The sequence below is a fragment of the Hyperolius riggenbachi genome, chromosome 3 (genome assembly GCF_040937935.1).
Source record: "Hyperolius riggenbachi isolate aHypRig1 chromosome 3, aHypRig1.pri, whole genome shotgun sequence".
NCBI lineage: Eukaryota > Metazoa > Chordata > Amphibia > Anura > Hyperoliidae > Hyperolius > Hyperolius riggenbachi.
The window spans coordinates 98,672,003-98,691,247 of NC_090648.1; the positions used below are offsets into that span (position 1 = coordinate 98,672,003).

The 19,245-nt window shown below is 46.6% G+C and overlaps 2 protein-coding genes across 2 annotated transcripts in view; one reads left to right on the plus strand and one right to left on the minus strand.

Annotated features, from left to right (window-relative positions):
- Positions 1–2,785, minus strand: part of RHOBTB2 (Rho related BTB domain containing 2) — a 149,171-nt gene extending 146,386 nt beyond the window's left edge. The window contains exon 1 of the mRNA XM_068272299.1: positions 2,753–2,785. The gene's annotated coding sequence lies outside the window, so the exon portion shown is untranslated. The remainder of the gene's footprint in view (positions 1–2,752) is intronic.
- A 464-nt stretch (positions 2,786–3,249) lies between these two features.
- Positions 3,250–19,245, plus strand: part of PEBP4 (phosphatidylethanolamine binding protein 4) — a 101,926-nt gene continuing 85,930 nt past the window's right edge. The window contains exons 1-3 of the mRNA XM_068274669.1: positions 3,250–3,356; positions 9,676–9,785; positions 15,188–15,314. Coding sequence (XP_068130770.1) covers positions 9,679–9,785; positions 15,188–15,314 — 234 coding nt within the window. The 5' untranslated portion in view covers positions 3,250–3,356; positions 9,676–9,678. The remainder of the gene's footprint in view (positions 3,357–9,675; positions 9,786–15,187; positions 15,315–19,245) is intronic.

The following is a 19,245-nucleotide window of genomic DNA, read 5'->3' on the forward strand; positions in this document are numbered from 1 at the left end:
ACAAAGCTTTTTCACCTGATCTATGTTACTTATTTATAGAAGTATACCAGAGCTGACTTAATCTAAATGTTTTATACATACCTGGGGCTTCCTCCAGCCCCATTAACCACCCTGGCATTTGTTTTTTTGCGGCACTCGGCCGCGGGTGGGTTTTTTTCACCTATCAAATAAAACACGCAGCTAGCAAAGTGCTAGCTGCATGTTTTTAAATTTTTTTTTAAAAAAACGACCCACCTGGGGCTGAGATATCCAGCCTGGCGGTACTGGACGAGCTGAGCTCGTCCATAACGCTAGGATGGTTAAAAGAAGTTAATCGGGAACAACTTGCTTTGAGTGATTATTTTGCTTGTAAATGTGCTGAAAGGTTTTTTTTTATCAATCAGGTGATTAGTCATTTATGAGAAATTTTGTGAATAGAGCCCATTGTGTAATTCTGTCCAGTAGTGCCTAGTTCCCCCTTTCCTCAAGCACCACCAACAGTACATGTTTTGCAGAAAACAACACACAATCACAGGTGAGGTAATTAGTGTCTCAGCAGAGCTGAATAATTCCCTCTGTGGATCTCCACAAAACGTGCACCGTTGGTGCAGAGCAGTGCTTTTCAGAGCTGCTAGATTTGGGCGCAGCCGGCGCCACCATAGACTATAATGGGAATCACATCTACAGCGGCACTCAGTGAGTAACGTCGGCGCCGTTAGAAGATGGAGTCGAAGTTGCTTAAAAAAAAAACACAATCATTTGGCCTCCAGCAATCGCTGGAAGCCCAATTATATCATCCCCCCACTATCCATGGCGGCCTGGAGGGGGAATAGTAATTAACACGGCCCGGACTTGTGCAGAAGCAGGATCAGCCATATTCTGGCTGAATCCTGCGCCCAAGTCTACCGGCGCCGATTCCAAATGCATGCTGTTGGTGGGCCTTGAGGACAGGGTTGGGGAATACTGCAGTAGTGGACATATCCTGAAGCAACAAAGCAAGCCAATGCAAGTTAGGGATACAGGATCAGCCAAAACAAAGCAACACTAATTGCATAGAAAGTAATGTGAGAGGATGTCAGTTTGTTCATGTATTCACCTTCTCTGTTCGTGGAGATAGCCGAATGTTTGCTATTGGCTTGCGCATATTTGTTCTACATTGGTAAATATAGCAATTGTTGACAAGGGAATTTCTAGGGCACCATTCCACATCCTCGTATAATGTTCTGACTCACTAATCCAGTATACAGCACCGGCCACATATTTTCCAGGAACACGTTGCTCCTGAAATGATGCTGGCAAGTCTACTTACACACAAATGAGAGTTGTGTGGGCATTGCACAATCCAGCTATCTCTGAATCTGTACGAGAATGCCACAAAGACAAGCTCACTGCTGAGTATCTATGATCTTTCCTATGGAGATGGGAGGGACAGAAGGCATTTCACAACACTTGCTCCTATAATGGACTGTTCATTTAATTAATTTAATAATCAATTGTTTGGTTAGAGAAAATATAATCAGTTTTCAGACTGGGACCCACTAGTGCGTTTTTGGCTGCGTTTTCAGATCGACGATTCCCAAAAATGCTTTGCCTAAGAAAGTAAGTGGTGGGGAACTTACTAATGCCATTGCGATTAGGGGTAATGGCAATCGCAGAACATGCAGCATTTTGAGCTCAATGCTATGTATAGAAGCACTGCAAAATTGCTTTGGAAAGCATTTTGTAGTGATTTGAGGGGGGGGGGGGGGGGGGGGATTTATACTTAACAGGTATTTGGACACCTAGAAAGTATATTAAAGTTTATTCAAAAAATATATGTAAATCGTTAATTGGAAGCGATGTACAGTAAACTGTACAGTGCTTCCAATCGCCAGGAAATGCAAGCACAATCGCCCTAGGAATCACTGCACAAAGCGCTGCAGCAATTTTAAAGCACTGCAGCAATTCCTAGTTGGGGCCCACTAGTTATTAAAAGGCTTTCCAGATTCGCCGTAAGCTTGCTGCATACTGTTGGTTAGGGTCTATGGCTACTCCTCCTGTTTTTCACACAGGGGTGGGGTCTAGCCCCAGTATTCGGGACCCTTCGTCCTTAATACTGGGGCAAGCAGTGGCTTAGCTAAGGAGCTCTGGGCCCCAGTGCAAGTTTTACAATGCCCCCCCCTCCCAAGTACTCTATGCATAACAATTGGTTTGGCGCACCAAAAACTGCCAAGGACTACCACAGTATCAGGGGTGCAAGAAGGGGATGGGGAGCAGTTTGCTAATGATCACTTCTAGTCAAAGCATTTATAAAAGTGATTATTACAAGCACAGGACTAATAGAGAGATAATACTGCAGTTGACGAAGGGCCCAAGGACCCGGTGTGTTTGCAACCTCAGCACCCCCATTGCTATACCACTGGCCGCAAGGGTGGTTTGCAATTTGTGTGGTGTCATTGTGGTCCCTCATTTAACAGGGTATCATTTAACGTTAATATCCACATGACCTTGTATCGCCTGCATACAGTGAATTAGAATAACGCAATCTGTTACCGTGAACAGGCCCATAGAATTGTATGCGAGTTGACATGCAGAATTATTTTGCACAGCAACTGAGCCCTGTGAGGCCTGGCATTGTCCCCCTATTAACAAATAATGAAGCATTCAAGAGTGAACGACTATTTTCCCACAACAAAATGTATGTATGAAATTGTGCACACTACACGATCATAATGGGGGAAAAAAGCAAAACCAGAAGTAGCAACTGAGAAAAGTTGAAAGATGCCTGCTGTACCAGATTGCTGCACACTGGCAGCCAGAAGCAGGATCAGTCCCCCTAATCGGTGACTATGAAAGCCATTATCCATAAACAGCAACAAAAGTAGTAATGCTAAACCACGCTGAAGATGTGGAAGTTTTCAGCTCTGCTTCTTCATCTCGGATCCACCAGAACTCATGCTTCTCCAAGCCCCGCCCTCCTCCAGAGTGACAGCAGCGCAGACCATAGCTAGATCAGCTCTGGCACTCCCCATCCTACTCCCAGCCCCGCCCTCCTCCAGAGTGACAGCAGCACTGATCCCAGTTAGATCAGCTCTGGCACGCCCATGCTTCTCCCAGCCCCGCCCTCCTCCAGAGTGACAGCAGCGCAGACCACAGCTACGGTAGATCAGCTCTGGCACTCCCCATCCTTCTCCCAGCCCCGCCCTCCTCCAGAGTGACAGCCGCACTGACCACAGCTAGCGCAGTTCTGCACAACCAATCGCCTCTCGGCCACGTGGAGGGGTGTGGTCTACGGATGCCAAAATAACAGTCTTATGTCATGTCAGTGAGGTGAGCAGAGCGACTGCGGGCAGAGGCAGTGGATCCACATACTGGGCTCAGTGGGCTGCACACAGAAGGTGATATTAGGGGGAAAGGGGGCTGTATGCTGCTTGGCATAGCAGCAGGTGATGGGGGACTGCATACAAGGGGTTAATCAGGTCTGCAGATCAGCATTCACTGTAATGCTATTATATACACATGTACAGCTAAATGTTAACATTAGTGTGCTGTCATGTTTTTTTTAAACCAATGATTCTGTCTTTGATATATGTAGGTGGAAATAAGGATAATCATGCAGAATACATAAATGGTAGCTTTGATATTATCTTTAACTTAACAGTTTTTAGCATTTTATTTCACCATGACTTTTGTTTGCAGAGCTATATTTATGTATTGTATTTATAAAGCGCCAACATATTACGCAGCGCTGGACATTAGTTTAGGTTACAGACAATATTTAGGGTGACATACAGCAATATGACAATACAGGAATACAAGAAAGACCAGATCATGCAGCACAGTATGAGTACAAGGTAATGCTTAGTCAGTCACTGGAGGGGAGCATGGAGATTAGGCAAGTTAGGTTCACTCAGATGCATAGCATGGGTTCACAGTAATGGAGGTGCATGATCAGGTAGGACACAAAAGGAGGAGGACCCTGCCCAAAGGCTTACATTCTAGAGCTATAAAGGTCTTTTAGGCTAGGTTCACAGTGGCCATTGCTTTGTGTTCCCTGTAACAGCAGAAATGCAACGCTACAGAAAAGCAGTGCCTCTACGCTAAATCCGCGCATTGCGTTGGATACAGTGAAATACAGTGAAGCGTAGAGTAAATGAAAAGTATGCTTCATGTAACTTTAATGCATGCATTTTGTGCATTACAATGCTGCATGCCATCATATGCACCCGCCACACTGTGACCGCCATAGGTGGTGCACTGCAGTGCGCAAGTCGTGTTACAAAGTTACCGTTATACCGCAACACACCACAGAGAATGTAGCCTGAGGATCCCTTCACACAACGTCCGCTGCATTACGGCACAATGGACAATCTAAATGAATCACAATGCAATTATATTTCAATGGTGCTTTCACATTGTCACGGTGGTTCTGGCAGAATAATGCACAATATGCTGTGTGTTACCAGTCAATAAAATACAAGCATATAGACTATGGCAGTATTTCTCAACCAGGGTTCCTTGAGTACTCTGCAGGGGTTCCTTGGCATTTTCCCCCCCATCTTGGGGGAAGTATAATAAAGCACACTATAAGGGCCCATTCACACTAGAAGCGCTTTTCTGGGTGCCTTGTGATTGATTAGCACTTTTTAAAAATCGCTCCAATTCACTTTCATAAAAATCGCTGTGATTTTTTTTGCGTACGCCATCGCAAAATCGCGAATGGGAGCGATTTTTAAAAAGCGCCAATCACAAAGCGCTTCTAGTGTGAATGGGCCCTAATGGGGTACTGTAAAAAGAAACACTAAATTTGGGATCAGAATAATAATGAGCACATTCATAAAAAGCACTAGGATAAGGAGACAGTATAATGAGAGGCGCTATAATAGGGGATAGTGATATAAGCAGAATCACCTACTTTTAAAGACCACGCCTCCTGCAAAATAAATGCAGAAGTTCCTTGAGATCAAAACATTGTTTGCAGGGGTTCCTTAATATCCAAAAGCTATTTGCAGGATTCCCCCAGGGTAAAAAGGTTGAGAAAGGCCGGTTTATGGACCGTATGTGAAATCGCCCTTAGGCCACGTTCAGAGTTGTGCTTTGGTGAAACGGCTGTGCTGAAGCATACTTCACATTAACTATATGCTTCACTGTACCCGATGGCGCCACTTTCCCGATCTGTTGCGTTCTTGCTGTCACAGGGGACGCAGCAGCCACTGAGAACATGGCCTAACACTTTTAGTAGTGCACAGACTTGTACTTTGATAGCAGGGTCTAGAGTTGGCATATTTCAATATAACCACTGCTGTATATTGGAACCAGGTGTACTAATTGCTAAGGGCTCTTTCACACTAGAGACCTTTATTTGACCTTTCACACATAACGCTGTGATTTTGAAGCTCCCTGGCGCTTTATCAGGGCTGACCGCGGCGTTTCTCATTTCAATTGATAGTCATGTATTGGCATTAAAACGCCTTCAAAAAGCACCAAAACGCTGACAGCAAAAGGCAGCGTTTTAGCCTTTTCTACCACTGCCTCTAGTGTGAAAGAGCCCTAAGAGTATAAAAGGCATTGTACACACGCTGGATGGGTCATGGTCGGGGCTGCCTCTGCCAAGAATCTAGCAGGTGTATGCATTAGTGAGAGATCTGGACTGCTGGGTCTGTCATGCCCCAAGCTGTCATACCTCGGTCCTCCTGCTTAGCAACAGACCATATTGCTAGCCTGCAGGCTGTACAGCAGTCTGCCTCCAAGTGTCACCCGAGGGATCGAGGTGAAATGCTGGGTCCCGGTTCAAATGCCAACCAAGGAACTAACTGCATAGAGTTGCATACGTATTGGTACACCACCGGTGAGCTGGGTGATTGATGGCTCACCCTACTGTCGCTTATATTTCTGATGGCTTTAAATACTATTCCCCCTCCGAGTTGCCGGATCCCTGAATTACCCTTGCGCGGGGGGCGCATACTACAGAACTAGTGCTATAGTGCTGCCCAGTTTTGGCGCTCAGCTCTGTGTGCCAAAACGACCTTCAACAGAGTTTGTATGTTCTCTGCGTGGGTTTCCTCCAGGCATTCTGGTATTCTCCCACTTCCCAAAAACATACGGATTCATTAATTGGCTTCCCCCTAAATTGCCCCTAGACCAGGGGTGCCCAATAGGTCGATCGCGATCTACCGGTAGATCGCGACCGCCTAATCGGTAGATCGCGGCCTCTTGGCCGCGTCCCATTGAATTTAGCAGCCAGCAGCTGTATATCGCAGTTTCTGCTGCTGGCCGCTGGAGGAGAGAGCCTGGCCAATCAGGGGAGGGGAGGAGAGAGCCTGGCCAATCAGGGGAGGGGAGAAGAGAGCCTGGCCAATCAGGGGAGGAGAGGCGCGCAGCCATTCAGGAGAGGAGAGGCGCGCAGCCATTCAGGAGAGGAGAGGCGCGCAGCCATTCAGGAGAGGAGAGGCGCGCAGCCATTCAGGAGAGGAGAGGCGCGCAGCCATTCAGGAGAGGAGAGTCGCGCAGCCATTCAGGAGAGGAGAGTCGCGCAGCCATTCAGGAGAGGAGAGGCGCGCAGCCATTCAGGAGAGGAGAGGCGCGCAGCCATTCAGGAGAGGAGAGGCGCGCAGCCATTCAGGAGAGGAGAGGCGCGCAGCCATTCAGGAGAGGAGAGGCGCGCAGCCATTCAGGAGAGGAGAGGCGCGCAGCCATTCAGGAGAGGAGAGGCGCGCAGCCATCCAGGAGAGGAGAGGCGCGCAGCCAATCGGGTGGAGAGGCGGAAAACGTCCGAGTTCCGACTCCACTCACGCTGCCCACCGGAGCCAGGCCTGAAGACCTGGACGCCACCGGCCCTGTATCCAGGTAACCTATACTGAAGGGACCTGTACCCGGCTAACCTATACTGAAGGGACCTGTACCCGGCTAACCTATACTGAAGGGACCTGTACCCGGCTAACCTATACTGAAGGGACCTATACCCGGCTAACCTATACTGAAGGGACCTATACCCGGCTAACCTATACTGAAGGGACCTATACCCTGCTAACCTATACTGAAGGGACCTATACCCTGCTAACCTATACTGAAGGGACCTATACCCGGCTAGCCTATACTGAAGGGACCTATACCTAACTACATTCCCGGGGGGGGGGGGGGGGGTAGGTGCATTTGAAACACCGGTAGATCTCCTGGCCTCGGCGAATTTTAAAGTAGCTCGCGAGCCGAAAAAGTGTGGGCACCCCTGCCCTAGACTATGATGGACATACTGTATGTGAGCCCCTCTGAGTGACAGTTAGTGACAAGACTGTACATACTCTGTAAAATAGCAGCGGAAGATGTTGTCACTTTATAAATTCTAAATAATAATACATTCTGTCACCCACACATGGCCAGTTCGATTCATCGATTCGATTCAATCTGACATGTCCGATCGGACATGTCGGATTGTATCGAATCGATGAATCGAATTGCACAAAAAATTGTATAGTGTAGATGGGGCTTTAGACCCTAAAGCCTTGAAAAAATTACACCCGCAGAGAGATCTGCAGCAGCCCCAGCACTCACTCACCTCCCTGGGATCCAGTGCTGCAGCTCTCCCTCCATCCTCCAGGTGGTGCTGTAGCCCTATAATGAGATTGCCGGCTGTCGTTATGATGACAGACGGCGATCTCACCAGGTGGAAGCAGAGATTTGGAGGAGAGGAAGAAGAATGTCAGGATCCCTGAGAGGTGAGTGAAACCACCCGCTGCGCGCATTGCTCTGCATAGACCTCCCGGCGACTACCACAAGTTCAGCTCGGGGATACCACTCCTAGCTTGTTTTTTCCAAACCGAGATGGACTCGTGATAACTGCTAAGGAAGTTAAAAATGTCTGAACAAAGGCAAAAAAAAAGTATGCTTTTTTCCAGGGAGTTTATAAAAGTTTTGTGCAAGGTCTGGTACACACCACGCAATTTTCACTTCTGATCTTATTTCCAATCGAGTAAATGATCAGATTGGACACATTTTTTTCCTCAAAAGGCCCATACTCACGCTTGATTTGTAGGAACGACAGGTCCGTCAGACCCTCCCGCTGGGCGGGCGTTCCAGCGACAGTCCGGCGTGTGTACTGTCTGTCTGCAGACTGAAAAGGCTGTTTCTGAGCGATCTGCTGCGTGGATCGTTCAAAAACAGCCTTATCAGTCTGCAGACAGACTGTATACACGCCGGACTGTCGCTGGAACGCCCGCCCAGCGGGAGGGTCTGACGGACCTGTCGTTCCTACAAATCAAGTGTGAGTATGGGCCTTAAGAAATCCTAGCCAGGGCTGAAAAGGGCTGGACCCAGACAGCCACTGATCACAGCTGCACAAGTACTGGCACTAAATCATGAGATATCTAGAGAATACAGCATCCAAAGTAAACATTAAGTGTGTCACACCTGTTTACCTCACTTGTCTGCCTGCTGGGAAGATAAGGTTCACATACAGCAAGTACAGTATTTTTCTTCTTGGGATTACAGCAGGCAGCTGTATGACACTTCAACTCACAAAGCCTTACTGCATTCGGGAAAGCAGAAAACAGCTGATTTTGCCAAACAATTTGTGAAATGTCCATTCACTAAGGCTGTTACTGCAGGGAAAACTAAAATTACCATCCTTCTCCGCCTCCTGGATCGTCTGCCACGTCCCACTATCGTCGGGCCCAGTCGGCGTAAGCGCAGTGAAGCTGCATGCGATCCCCTATCTCACGGCCGGGAGCATTCTACTGTGCAGGCGCAGAATGCTCCCGGTGATGGGAGGGCGGCCAGGCCAAGCCTTGGCTCCCAAAGTTACTCCCAAGGTATGTATACAACTTTTGCATTCATTCATCTCTGGTTTACTTTAATAACCTTCGCTTTGATAATGACTGGTACAGGTAGTCCCCGGTTAACGAACAAGATGGGGACTGTAGGTTTGTTCTTAACCTGAATCTGTCCATAAGTCGAAACACTGTACCATCTCTGTCCCCTGTACCTCCTCTATGCCCCCCTGTGCCTCCAGTGTCACCTCTGCCCCCTGTGTGCCCTCAGTATACCACAGAAAAAACGTCATTTTACCAGTTTAAAATAGCAACTGCAAGGTTTGTTTGAGAACATTTTTATTGATTTGTTTCCCACAGAGTCAGACTACCTATCTATCTATCTATCTATCTATCTATCTATCTATCTATCTATCTATCTATCTATCTATCTATCTATCTATATCCCTAATATGTTCTAGTAATTTAAAAAATAAAAATGGAGTTGTACTTTAACCCTTTAAGGAGCCCATACACTGGTAGATTTCAGCTTTCGATCGATTCTATAGAATCGATCAATAGGAAATTGATTCTTTCAAATCGATCAAACGATTTGTGGCCGATTTCGATCGTTTTGATCTATCTGACAGGATGGAAAATCTAGGTCGATCTGCTGCTGGCATGATGGCCCATAGGGTTGCATTGGATCTAATGGTCCAATAATGCATTTAGATCGAGTTCCTTCATTCTGAAATCTATTGGAAATCTGTTCTTAGTGTGTGGCACACATCAGATAGATTCCTGACAGATTCGAGTTAACAGGCATCTGCCAGGAATCTATCTGATGGTCAAATCTGCTGCAAATCTATAAGTGTATGGCCACCTTTGAACTATTTATAAACCATACCACCCCTGTCCCTAGTGTAGAAGGAGTTCTCTGGTGTCACTGAGATGACTGTCTCCTCCTTTCCTCCAGGCGATGATGAGAGTGTGGTTCCTTCATGCCTGCCTGTTGGCACTGGCACCTCTGCTGTCCGGTTCTTCTGTCGCTGATCCTATCATTGGGGAAGATGCTGAATTCTGCAGGTGTGTACAAGGGGGTCACATGCTGTATTTTCTGCCATACTGTATTTGTTTTAGTCATCATTGGGTGGGTTTATGACATAGATACAGTTACATGTTCTGTCCATAACCATGCTCTTGGCTTGTGCTTAAGGCCTGGAAATAAAGTTTGATGGTACCCCATCAGTTCTTGTATTAATGTAAAAATAGAGTTCCTTTTTTTTTTTTTTAATCCTGTCATGCCTTTCCTTAATATGGAGAACAATTCCTAAAATATATGAAGAAGTGAATCCGCTGTCTTAGCTGGATGCTGATGAGTTGAATTGCCCTGAAGCCTCATCTGTTTCTTGTACAGTGTGACAGAGATCTCATTGCTGTACTCAGATGAACCCATCTCTCACTTTATCCAGAAGGGGAAGCCTTCTTTTTATATCTTCCTCTTATTTGGAGCTCAGTAGAGCTTCACGTGTTGTTAATCCTTCCTATAGGTGTGTGTATGAATATATAGGTGTATAGACAGTAAAAAGATGTTCCTTTCCTGTGGGTTAATCTACCGTATTCCAGACCATAAGACGCACCAAGGGTGAGAGTGAGTGAAGCTCGCACATGCGCAGTACGGATCCACCTGTGTTTGGGAGCACTCGGGCTCCCGAAGCCTCCCTTGGCGGCACAGAGTGGTGAATACTGGTAATAGGGGTGACTGTGTTGGAACGAGGGGACCATAAGAGGAACAGAAAGGCTCTATAGAACTCTGTGTTTCTATAGGTGAGTATCTGTTCTTTGTTTTTACACTTCAGACTTTCTGGCGGTATGATTATTTTGAGACTTTAGGGTATTTTCTGAACGTTTCAGATCCTAAAACTAGGAAAAAATCATGCTGCTAGAAAGCCAACAGCAGCCCCTGCACTTACTCATCTCCATGGAATCCAGCGCTGCAATTTTCCCTCAGTCCTCCAGGTGGCGCTCTAACTGTAGTGAGATCACTGACAGCCATATCACCAGAGTGATTCAGGGCCTCCATGGTGAGGAAGTAGAATAGCTGCCTACATGTGGATGCCTTGGAAGGTGAGTAAAAATTGCTTTGCATTGAGCTCTCGGCAGCTAGCCCGAGCGTAACTTTATGAAGTGAGTATCAGGCTTGTATTAGTAAAGACTAGCTGATCAGGTCTTTCCTGACTAGTTTATGTAGGTGATGATGGGATAGGGGTAGAGGTGTGTTCAAAGCAGACTGCAATTTATTCTAAAGTAGGGATGATCAATGACATGCAAATATTTCAGATGCAAATTTATGTACATTTTTATGCAAATATATGTAGCTTGAAATGGACCAATCAAGTCAAACCCAGGTTTAAATGGATTGGCCCATTTTCAAGCTGCATATATTTGCATAAAAATGTATGTACATTTGCATAAACTCAGAAATATTTGCATTTTATTGATCATTCCTAGTCTAAAGTTGGATACACGCCATGCAATCTTCCCTTCAGATCCTATTTCCATTTGAAAAAAATGATTGGATTGGGCTAAAAAAATAAATACATCATACTGATTGCTATCCCAAGCTCAAATTCGATCTTTCTCTTTCGGACATGCTGAAAAATCTCAATCAAAGCCGGGGATAGGTGTAGCCAGTAATAGGTGGCTGCAGCATAAGTAGCCAGGAATAGGTGTAGCCAGTAGTAGGTGGCCGCAGCATAAGTAGCCAGGAATAGGTGTAGCCAGTAGTAGGTGGCCGCAGCATAGGTAGCCAGGAATAGGTGTAGCCAGTAGTAGGTGGCCGCAGCATAGGTAGCCAGGAATAGGTGTAGCCAGTAGTAGGTGGCCGCAGCATAGGTAAACAAGGAATAGGTGTAGCCAGTAGTAGGTAGCCGCAGCATAGGTAGCCAGGGATAAGTGTAGAAGGTGGCCACAGCATAGGTAGTCAGGGATAGGTGTAGCAAGTAGTATGTGGCCGCAGCATAGGTAGCCAGGGATAGGTGTAGCCAGGATAGGTGCCTGCAGCATAGGTAGCCAGGGATAGGTGTAGTAAGTGGCCACAGTATAGGTAGCCAGGGATAGGTGTAGCCAGTAGTAGGTGGCTGCAGCATAGGTAGCCAGGGATAGATGTAGCCAGGATAGGTGCCTGCAGCATAGGTAGCCAGGGATAAGCGTAGTAGGTGGCCACAGCATAGGTAGCCAGGGATAGGTGTAGCCAGTAGTAGGTGGCCACAGCATAGGTAGCCAGGGATAGGTGTAGCCAGTAGTAGGTGGCCACAGCATAGGTAGCCAGGGATAGGTGTAGCAAGTAGTATGTGGCCGCAGCATAGGTAGCCAGGGATAGGTGTAGCCAGTAGTAGGTGGCCGCAGCATAGGTAGCCAGGGATAGGTGTAGTAAGTGGCCACAGTATAGGTAGCCAGGGATAGGTGTAGCCAGTAGTAGGTGGCTGCAGTATAGGTAGCCAGGGATAGGTGTAGCCAGTAGTAGGTGGCTGCAGCATAGGTAGCCAGGGATAGGTGTAGCCAGTAGTAGGTGGCTGCAGCATAGGTAACCAGGGATAGGTGTAGCCAGGATAGGTGCCTGCAGTATAGAGTGCCGGGGAAGGAGGGGGTAAGCAGCGGCGAGGGGTACAAATACTCACTTGCCGGCGGGTCCTGCACTTGTGTACTGGCTTCATTATTCTTCCTGTCCTTGCGTTCCATCTCCTTGTAACAGTGCCCAGGGTGCACTGCTTCAGGGAAATGCAAGAACAGGATGGAGCAAGAAGTAAGTAATTCACGCGTCCAGGAATTACTGCTGCTGATACGTCGGCCTGCCCCCCTCCGAAAACCAGTAAACCGTGATTGTGCATGGTATGATTACCATGCACAATCAAACCACCGTACACTGCGGCAACCCTACTTGCATTGCATAAAGTGTGCAAGTGTCCATAGTTTTGCATGGCTCTTGCGGCGGGGACGAGTAACGCGGTACGACGCAGCGTGCAAGGGGCCTTAACAAGGAATTATATGACTCAATCTGACAGTAGATTGCAGTGTTTGTGTAAGGCATGCCTTACTGTTATCCCTAGTGGTAAAAAAAATCAAACAGCGTTATCACCAATTTAACTCCCCCTTCCAGGGTATACCTGATATTTACCTGAAAGGCTTTTTAACATATTTATAACCTTTTTTCAGACACTGTGATTGCATTCATGTCATGGGAAAAAACAAAGTTGTGTTTTGGCTTGATGCGCAAACTCATGTTTATTGACACCATTTCTTCATATACTGTATGTATGTATTGTATGAAGGGAACGCTATTATAGAGTCCCCTTAGGGGCTGCCTAGTGCTTGAATGGAAGGAATGGGATGAGATTTTCTTTTTGATACAAAGTAGTATTAATTGAGCCCTCAGGAGTTTTAGTGATGGATCTGAAAAGTCAGGCATCCTGACTCAAAACTATCGGTAAATTGCAGTCATTAACATTGTGACTACAAATACAGTTAAGGAAATAGGGCTTATCCAAATACAAAATGTTATTGTGCGATCATGTTATGAGCATTTGATGCACCTGTAAGGGCCTGTTTCCACTACACGCAGATTGGATGCAGAAAAACTGACTCCTATGAATGCTTATGGGAAAATCTGCATCAGAAAAATTACATTTAGTGGAAACATGCCCATAGACATTCATTGGAGTCAGTGTTTCTGCATCCAATCTGCGTGTAGTGGAAACAGGCCCTAACACTTTTTTTTTGCCTTTTTGAGATTGGCACTTGTACATCGATGATCCTTTATTTGACCCTCATTTTATTAGCCTGTGCTGATGACCTCTATGACTTACAATGTCGCGCCATATGGGCCCGTTCACACCAACAGTGTTTTCATATATGTAAAAGAAAGGAAAAACACAATCGAGAGCCCCAATAGTGTATTATTGATGATAAAGGAATGCCAAGGTAGCAGCAATAAGAAATATACTCACAAGTATAGGTTGCCGGGTTCAGGCAACAACTTAAAGCACTTATGGGGATATTAGGCCTGTCCCCACTCAGGCTAAAAAGTCGCTCTCTGTAGAAGGAAAGAAGGGGTGTTCACCCCTCCACCAGGTGGATAACAATAATTGCAATGGAAACAGAGGAGCCAGCAGAGTAAAAATTGATCATAGGTAAAAACAGATAAAAGTTGGGGGGCAAGGGGGGACTTACGCCTCCCCAAAACCAAACACAACCACTATGTATGGTTTAAACAAGATTTAATTCGTACTCCAGAACAAATGCAACGTGTTTTGCGAGTCTCTAGCTAAGTACAACACCTCTTCTGAGTTACGCCTATCTCTATTATTGCCTGAGGGAGCGGGCTAGAGACCCGCAAAACACGTTGCATTTATTCTGGAATACAAATTGAGGGCTGGTGCACACCGAGCGGCTTTTTCAGCGTTTCTGCAGCCGCTTGAAAAACGCAAACCGCTCTGAAAAACGCCTGTTCAGAGCGGTTTTGCCGGCGTTTTTGTTACAGAAGCTGTTCAGTAACAGCTTTACTGTAACAATATATGAAATGTACTATACTGAAATCCGCTGCAGCAATCCGCAAAACGCTAGCAAAACGCCATAGAAAAATAAGAAAAAGCGTTTCAAAATCTGCTAGCATTTTGCGGATCTGCTAGCGGTTTTTGGTGTGCACCAGGCCTAAATCTTGTTAAAACCATACATAGTGGTTGTGTTTGGTTTTAGGGAGGTATGTCCATCCTTGCCCCCCAACTTTTATCTGCTTTTACCTATGATCAATTTTTTACTCTGCCGGCGCCTCTGTTTCCATTGCAATTAGTGTTTTCATATAGTTTTTGGAACGCTTGCATTTTGTCAATCACAAGGTCAGCAGCTTTATAATGGGAATTGTGGGGATGCGTTCACACTGAATGCATTTCGATGTTTTTTAAAAGTCAATTGCTGATCTTGCTGCATTGTTTTTTCCTTTGTTTGCAATTGTGGCCAATGTGGGCAAAAAAAAAAGTAAAAATGCTAACCCTGCAATCGCTTTTGCAGTGTGGTTGTGTTTTGAGTGAAAAGAGCCTTAATGTTCTCATTTTATTATATTATTTTGTTTTACATATAACTAAAAGTTTAATTTGCTTTTAAAGTGACCTGAGCACCATTTTTATTCTTAAATGAACCTTCCCATAAGGGAGGTTGGTCGGGGTTTGTGGTAACCGTGTGCCATTGGGGGTTGATGGGAGCATCATAACTTGCGTACTGTACAGGATGTTGCCCGTTTTGGTCCCTGGCCTGTACGGCATTCACCATCTCTGGAGGATTTTGAAGTTTCTGTCACTCTTGCCCGTGGCGCAATGCATGCTGAGAGATGTAGTCCGTGAATTCGAGTACAGCTGGAAGTTATTATGTTATTAGTTTCTGTATATTACACATATATTCCCTCTGCACTGTCTGCTGTCTTTCTATTATCACAGCGAGGATCTGAAGGTTGAATATCCAGACATTGGCGATGTCTCCTGCTGCCATATTCCTGCCCGCTACCACAAAGCCCTGGTGAGCGACTGGGGTTTACCAAGAATTACATATGCCAATGCTAAGAAGGTAGGACACTACATTTGCTGAATATAAGAAAGTGTATTCTTCTTTTCAAGCTTGAAAAAGTCCCATTAGAGTTCTTTTCTAAATAACATATGGTTTCCACACAAAAATGGCCTGGTGGTCCTGGATGCTGGCTAGCTTCGCTTGGAAGACTGGTGTACTGCAGATCTGTGATAGCATACATGTTATGTGAGTATTTTCTCATACGGAACACCATCTGTCATTTTCAACAAGAAATCTTTGAGCTTAAGGACTATTTTTACTTGTATGATTTTGAACTGGTTTGCCAAAATCATTGAGCAGCTGGAGGGTTTTGATGTTTTTTTTTTAGCATTGTTCCTGTTGCTGTATTAAAGGGCACTTGTAGTGAGAAGGATAAGGAGGCTGCTATATTTATTCCCTATTAAACAATGCACGTTTCCTGGCTGGGCTGCTGATCTTTTGCCTCTAATACTTTCAGCCATAGACCCTGAACAAGCATGCAGATCAGGTGTTTTTGACTGAAGTCTGACTAGATTTGCTGCATGCTTGTTTTAGGTGAGTGATTTAGACACTGCTGATGCATGAAAGATCAGCAGGATGCCAGGCAACTGGTATTGTATAAAAGGAAATAAATATGGCAGCCTCCATATGACTCTCATCTTGGATTGCTTTTAAAAGGGGCGCCCAGTGAGTCCCCTTCTTGGCACTCCCTGAGTGCCCCTCCCCTCATCTCTCCAGTTCAGCTGAATGGCCACACTGGAGCAGCTGACCAGCAGTGCTGTGTCACATGGCAGTCAGGGACCTCCCCCAAATGCTGCAGGTGACACTTAGTGGTGGGCAGACTGCAGCTACTATTTCCTCTGCAGTGTGCTGTTTTCGCACTCACACCCTTACTGACTTCCCACTGGGTACAGCAGTCCCAGATCAAATCAAGACTGGTGCACGATAAGCCTCCGAAGAAGCAAGGCTCATCCCATTGCGAAACGGCTGTAAGGCCGTGCACCTACTGGCGCCCACAGTTGCCTCCCCACCTTCAGCAGAGCACGATAAGTACCATCTGTTTATGAACTTGGTTCCTGTATTGTATGTCATTCACGTTTGTACACCTGCTGTGATGCATTAAAGGGAAGGTTCAGGGTAACGTGGAAAAAAATAAAAATCCATATCCACTTACCCGGGGCTTCCTCCAGCCCGTGGCAGGCAGGAGGTGCCCTCGCCGCCGCTCCAGAGGCTTCCAGTCGTCTTCGGTGGCCGACCCGACCTGGCCAGGCCGGCTGCCAGGTCGGGCTCTTCTGCGCTCCACGGACGGGCTCTTCTGCGTCCCATGCGGGCGCGCTGACGTCATCGGACGTCCTCCGGGCTGTACTGCTCAGTACAGCCTGGAGGACGTCCGATGACGTCAGCGCGCCCGCGTGGGACGCAGAAGAGCCCGTCCGTGGAGCGCAGAAGAGCCCGACCTGGCAGCCGGCCTGGCCAGGTCGGGTCGGCCACCGAAGACGACTGGAAGCCTCTGGAGCGGCGGCGAGGGCACCTCCTGCCTGCCACGGGCTGGAGGAAGCCCCGGGTAAGTGGATATGGATTTTTATTTTTTCCCACGTTACCCTGAACCTTTCCTTTAAAGCTACAGTGCCAGACATTCTTTGCTCTTTTGTGCATGGTTGCCACAAATGTTAAAAAACCTTTTTTGTCTTGAGCACGTAGCTCCTGCTGAAGTTGTTCCACCACCATACAGCTTTTACATTCATACATCTGCAGCTTACTGAGTGCCAGCCCTTTCTTCTTGAAGTTTGCCTACCAGATCAAATCAACATAGAATGATGAAGGAAATCAATATGGCAGCCTCCATATCCCTCTCACTTCAGGTGTTCTTTAAAGACCAACTTACTGACTTGAGCAAAGCTACCTAAGGTAGGTAAGGACAGAAGTATGTTCATGCTGAATCCCCATACATCTGTGCGTTGTCTGTTCCTCTCCTGCCCCCCCCCCCCCAGTCTTTGTAATAATTCCTCCCATTTCCTGTTCTATCCCACCTTACTTACTGCCCTAAGGTGGTGGGGAAGATGAGGGAATGAACGGGTGATAGGAGGAAACATCACTGCAGGCCTGCCTCTTCCTGTCTGACAATTTGACTTTAGCTAAAAGTCGCATTTTTAAAGGAGCAATGGCAGGGACCAGAGGAACGAGGAGAGGAACAGACTATGCACAGAGGTATGTGGATCCAGCATCGGACGTCCTCCAGGCTTTACTGCGCAGGCTCAGAACTACTGAGCCTGCGCAGTAAAGCCCGGAGGACGTCCGATGACGTCAGCGCGCCGCCGTGAGGCGCATTTTGGAACGCGAAAGGAGCCCGACCTGGCCGCCGGCCTGGCCAGGTCGGGTCGGCCACCGGCAGCCTGCGGAGCGGCGCCGGGGGCACCTCCTGCCTGCCACGGGCTGGAGGAAGCCCCAGGTAAGTGGATGCGGATTTTTATTTTTTGTTAACAGTCCCTGAACCTTCCCTTTAACGCAAAGTCAGTACTTTGCGTTAACCAAGGCAAAATGAAAGTCCATAGACTGATTTTACCTTTCACACCCGACGCTGCGTTTCGGTGCGTTGCGGTTCGTCGCACCTGGGAGCTTTTAATCGTCAGGAACCAGCGTTTTTCCTGTCGGGTGAACTAATAGCTACCGCTGCTGATTGCGTCACACCGCAACATCCCCCAACGACACGCCGCAGGCTGTATAACGCGTGCAGGAGAACGGCTGTTAGAGGTGACAGAGCCCTTATCTCTTTGCGGTTCCACTCTGGTATTAGGGGTCAGGTTGAGGGAATTCTTTGTGTTAATGGGATTGGGTTATAAGATTTAAGTTTCTACAATATTGATACTTGAACGGCTTTCATTCTAATATAAATAGTCCAGCAAATACAATTGCAGTCCCAGCACACCTGAAGTGAGAGGGATGTGGAGGCTGCCATATTTATTTCATTTTAAACAATGCAGATTGCCTGGTTAGCCTGCTGATCCTCTGCCTCTAATACCTTTAGCCATAGACCCTGAACAAGCATGTAAATCAGAGGTTTCTGACAAGATTAGCTGCATGCTTGTTACAGGAGTGTGATTCAGACACTACTGGCTACAAGGATCAGCAGGACTGCCAGGCAACTAGGTGGAAATAAGTATGGCAGCCTCCATAGTTCACTAGCTTCAGGTTCACTTTAAAGAACAATTGAAGTGAGAAGTCTATGGAGGCTGCCATATCCTTTTGAGCAATACCAGTTGCCTGGCAGCCCTGCTGATCCTCTGCCTCTAATACTTTCAACCATAGCCCCTGAACAAGCATGCAGCAGATGAGGTGTTTCTGACATTATTGTCACATCTGGCAAGATTAGCTGCATGCTTGTTTCTGGTGTTATTCAGACACTATTGCAGGCAAATCGATCAGCAGGGCTGCCAGGCAACTGGTATTGGTTAAAAGGAAATGCATATGGCAGGCTCCGTATAACTCTTACTTCAGTTGTCCTTTAAATAAACCTGCTCATGCTTCAAATAAATCAGAGATATGAAAACTTCTTACTTTTGGCCACTAGATGGCAGAAGTGTAGTGTGACAGTATGTGGTTTCGTATGCAGATAAGACTGCTTCATGTGCTCCAACATATTTGGTAGTGTTGCGCAGCAAATGGACATATCATAAACTCAGAAATGCTGCTATACGTAACACTGGCAATATGTGTTCATTTGCCGTGCTATAGGTATGCCCAGACTGGGTGCAGAGTTGCTAGCTCAGTATAAGTGCTCCCATATGTGTTGACAGATTGTTGCGCAGTACTAGTGTGCTGCAGCAATTAGGCACCAGTCTTGCAGTGTAGGGGGGGGTTTAAATGATCAGATGGTGTAGCCATTTTCCCCTTGTCCTCGCCTGAGAATGAAAGATAAGCTGTAGCTCATATTTCAACATGTTTTAACTAGGGC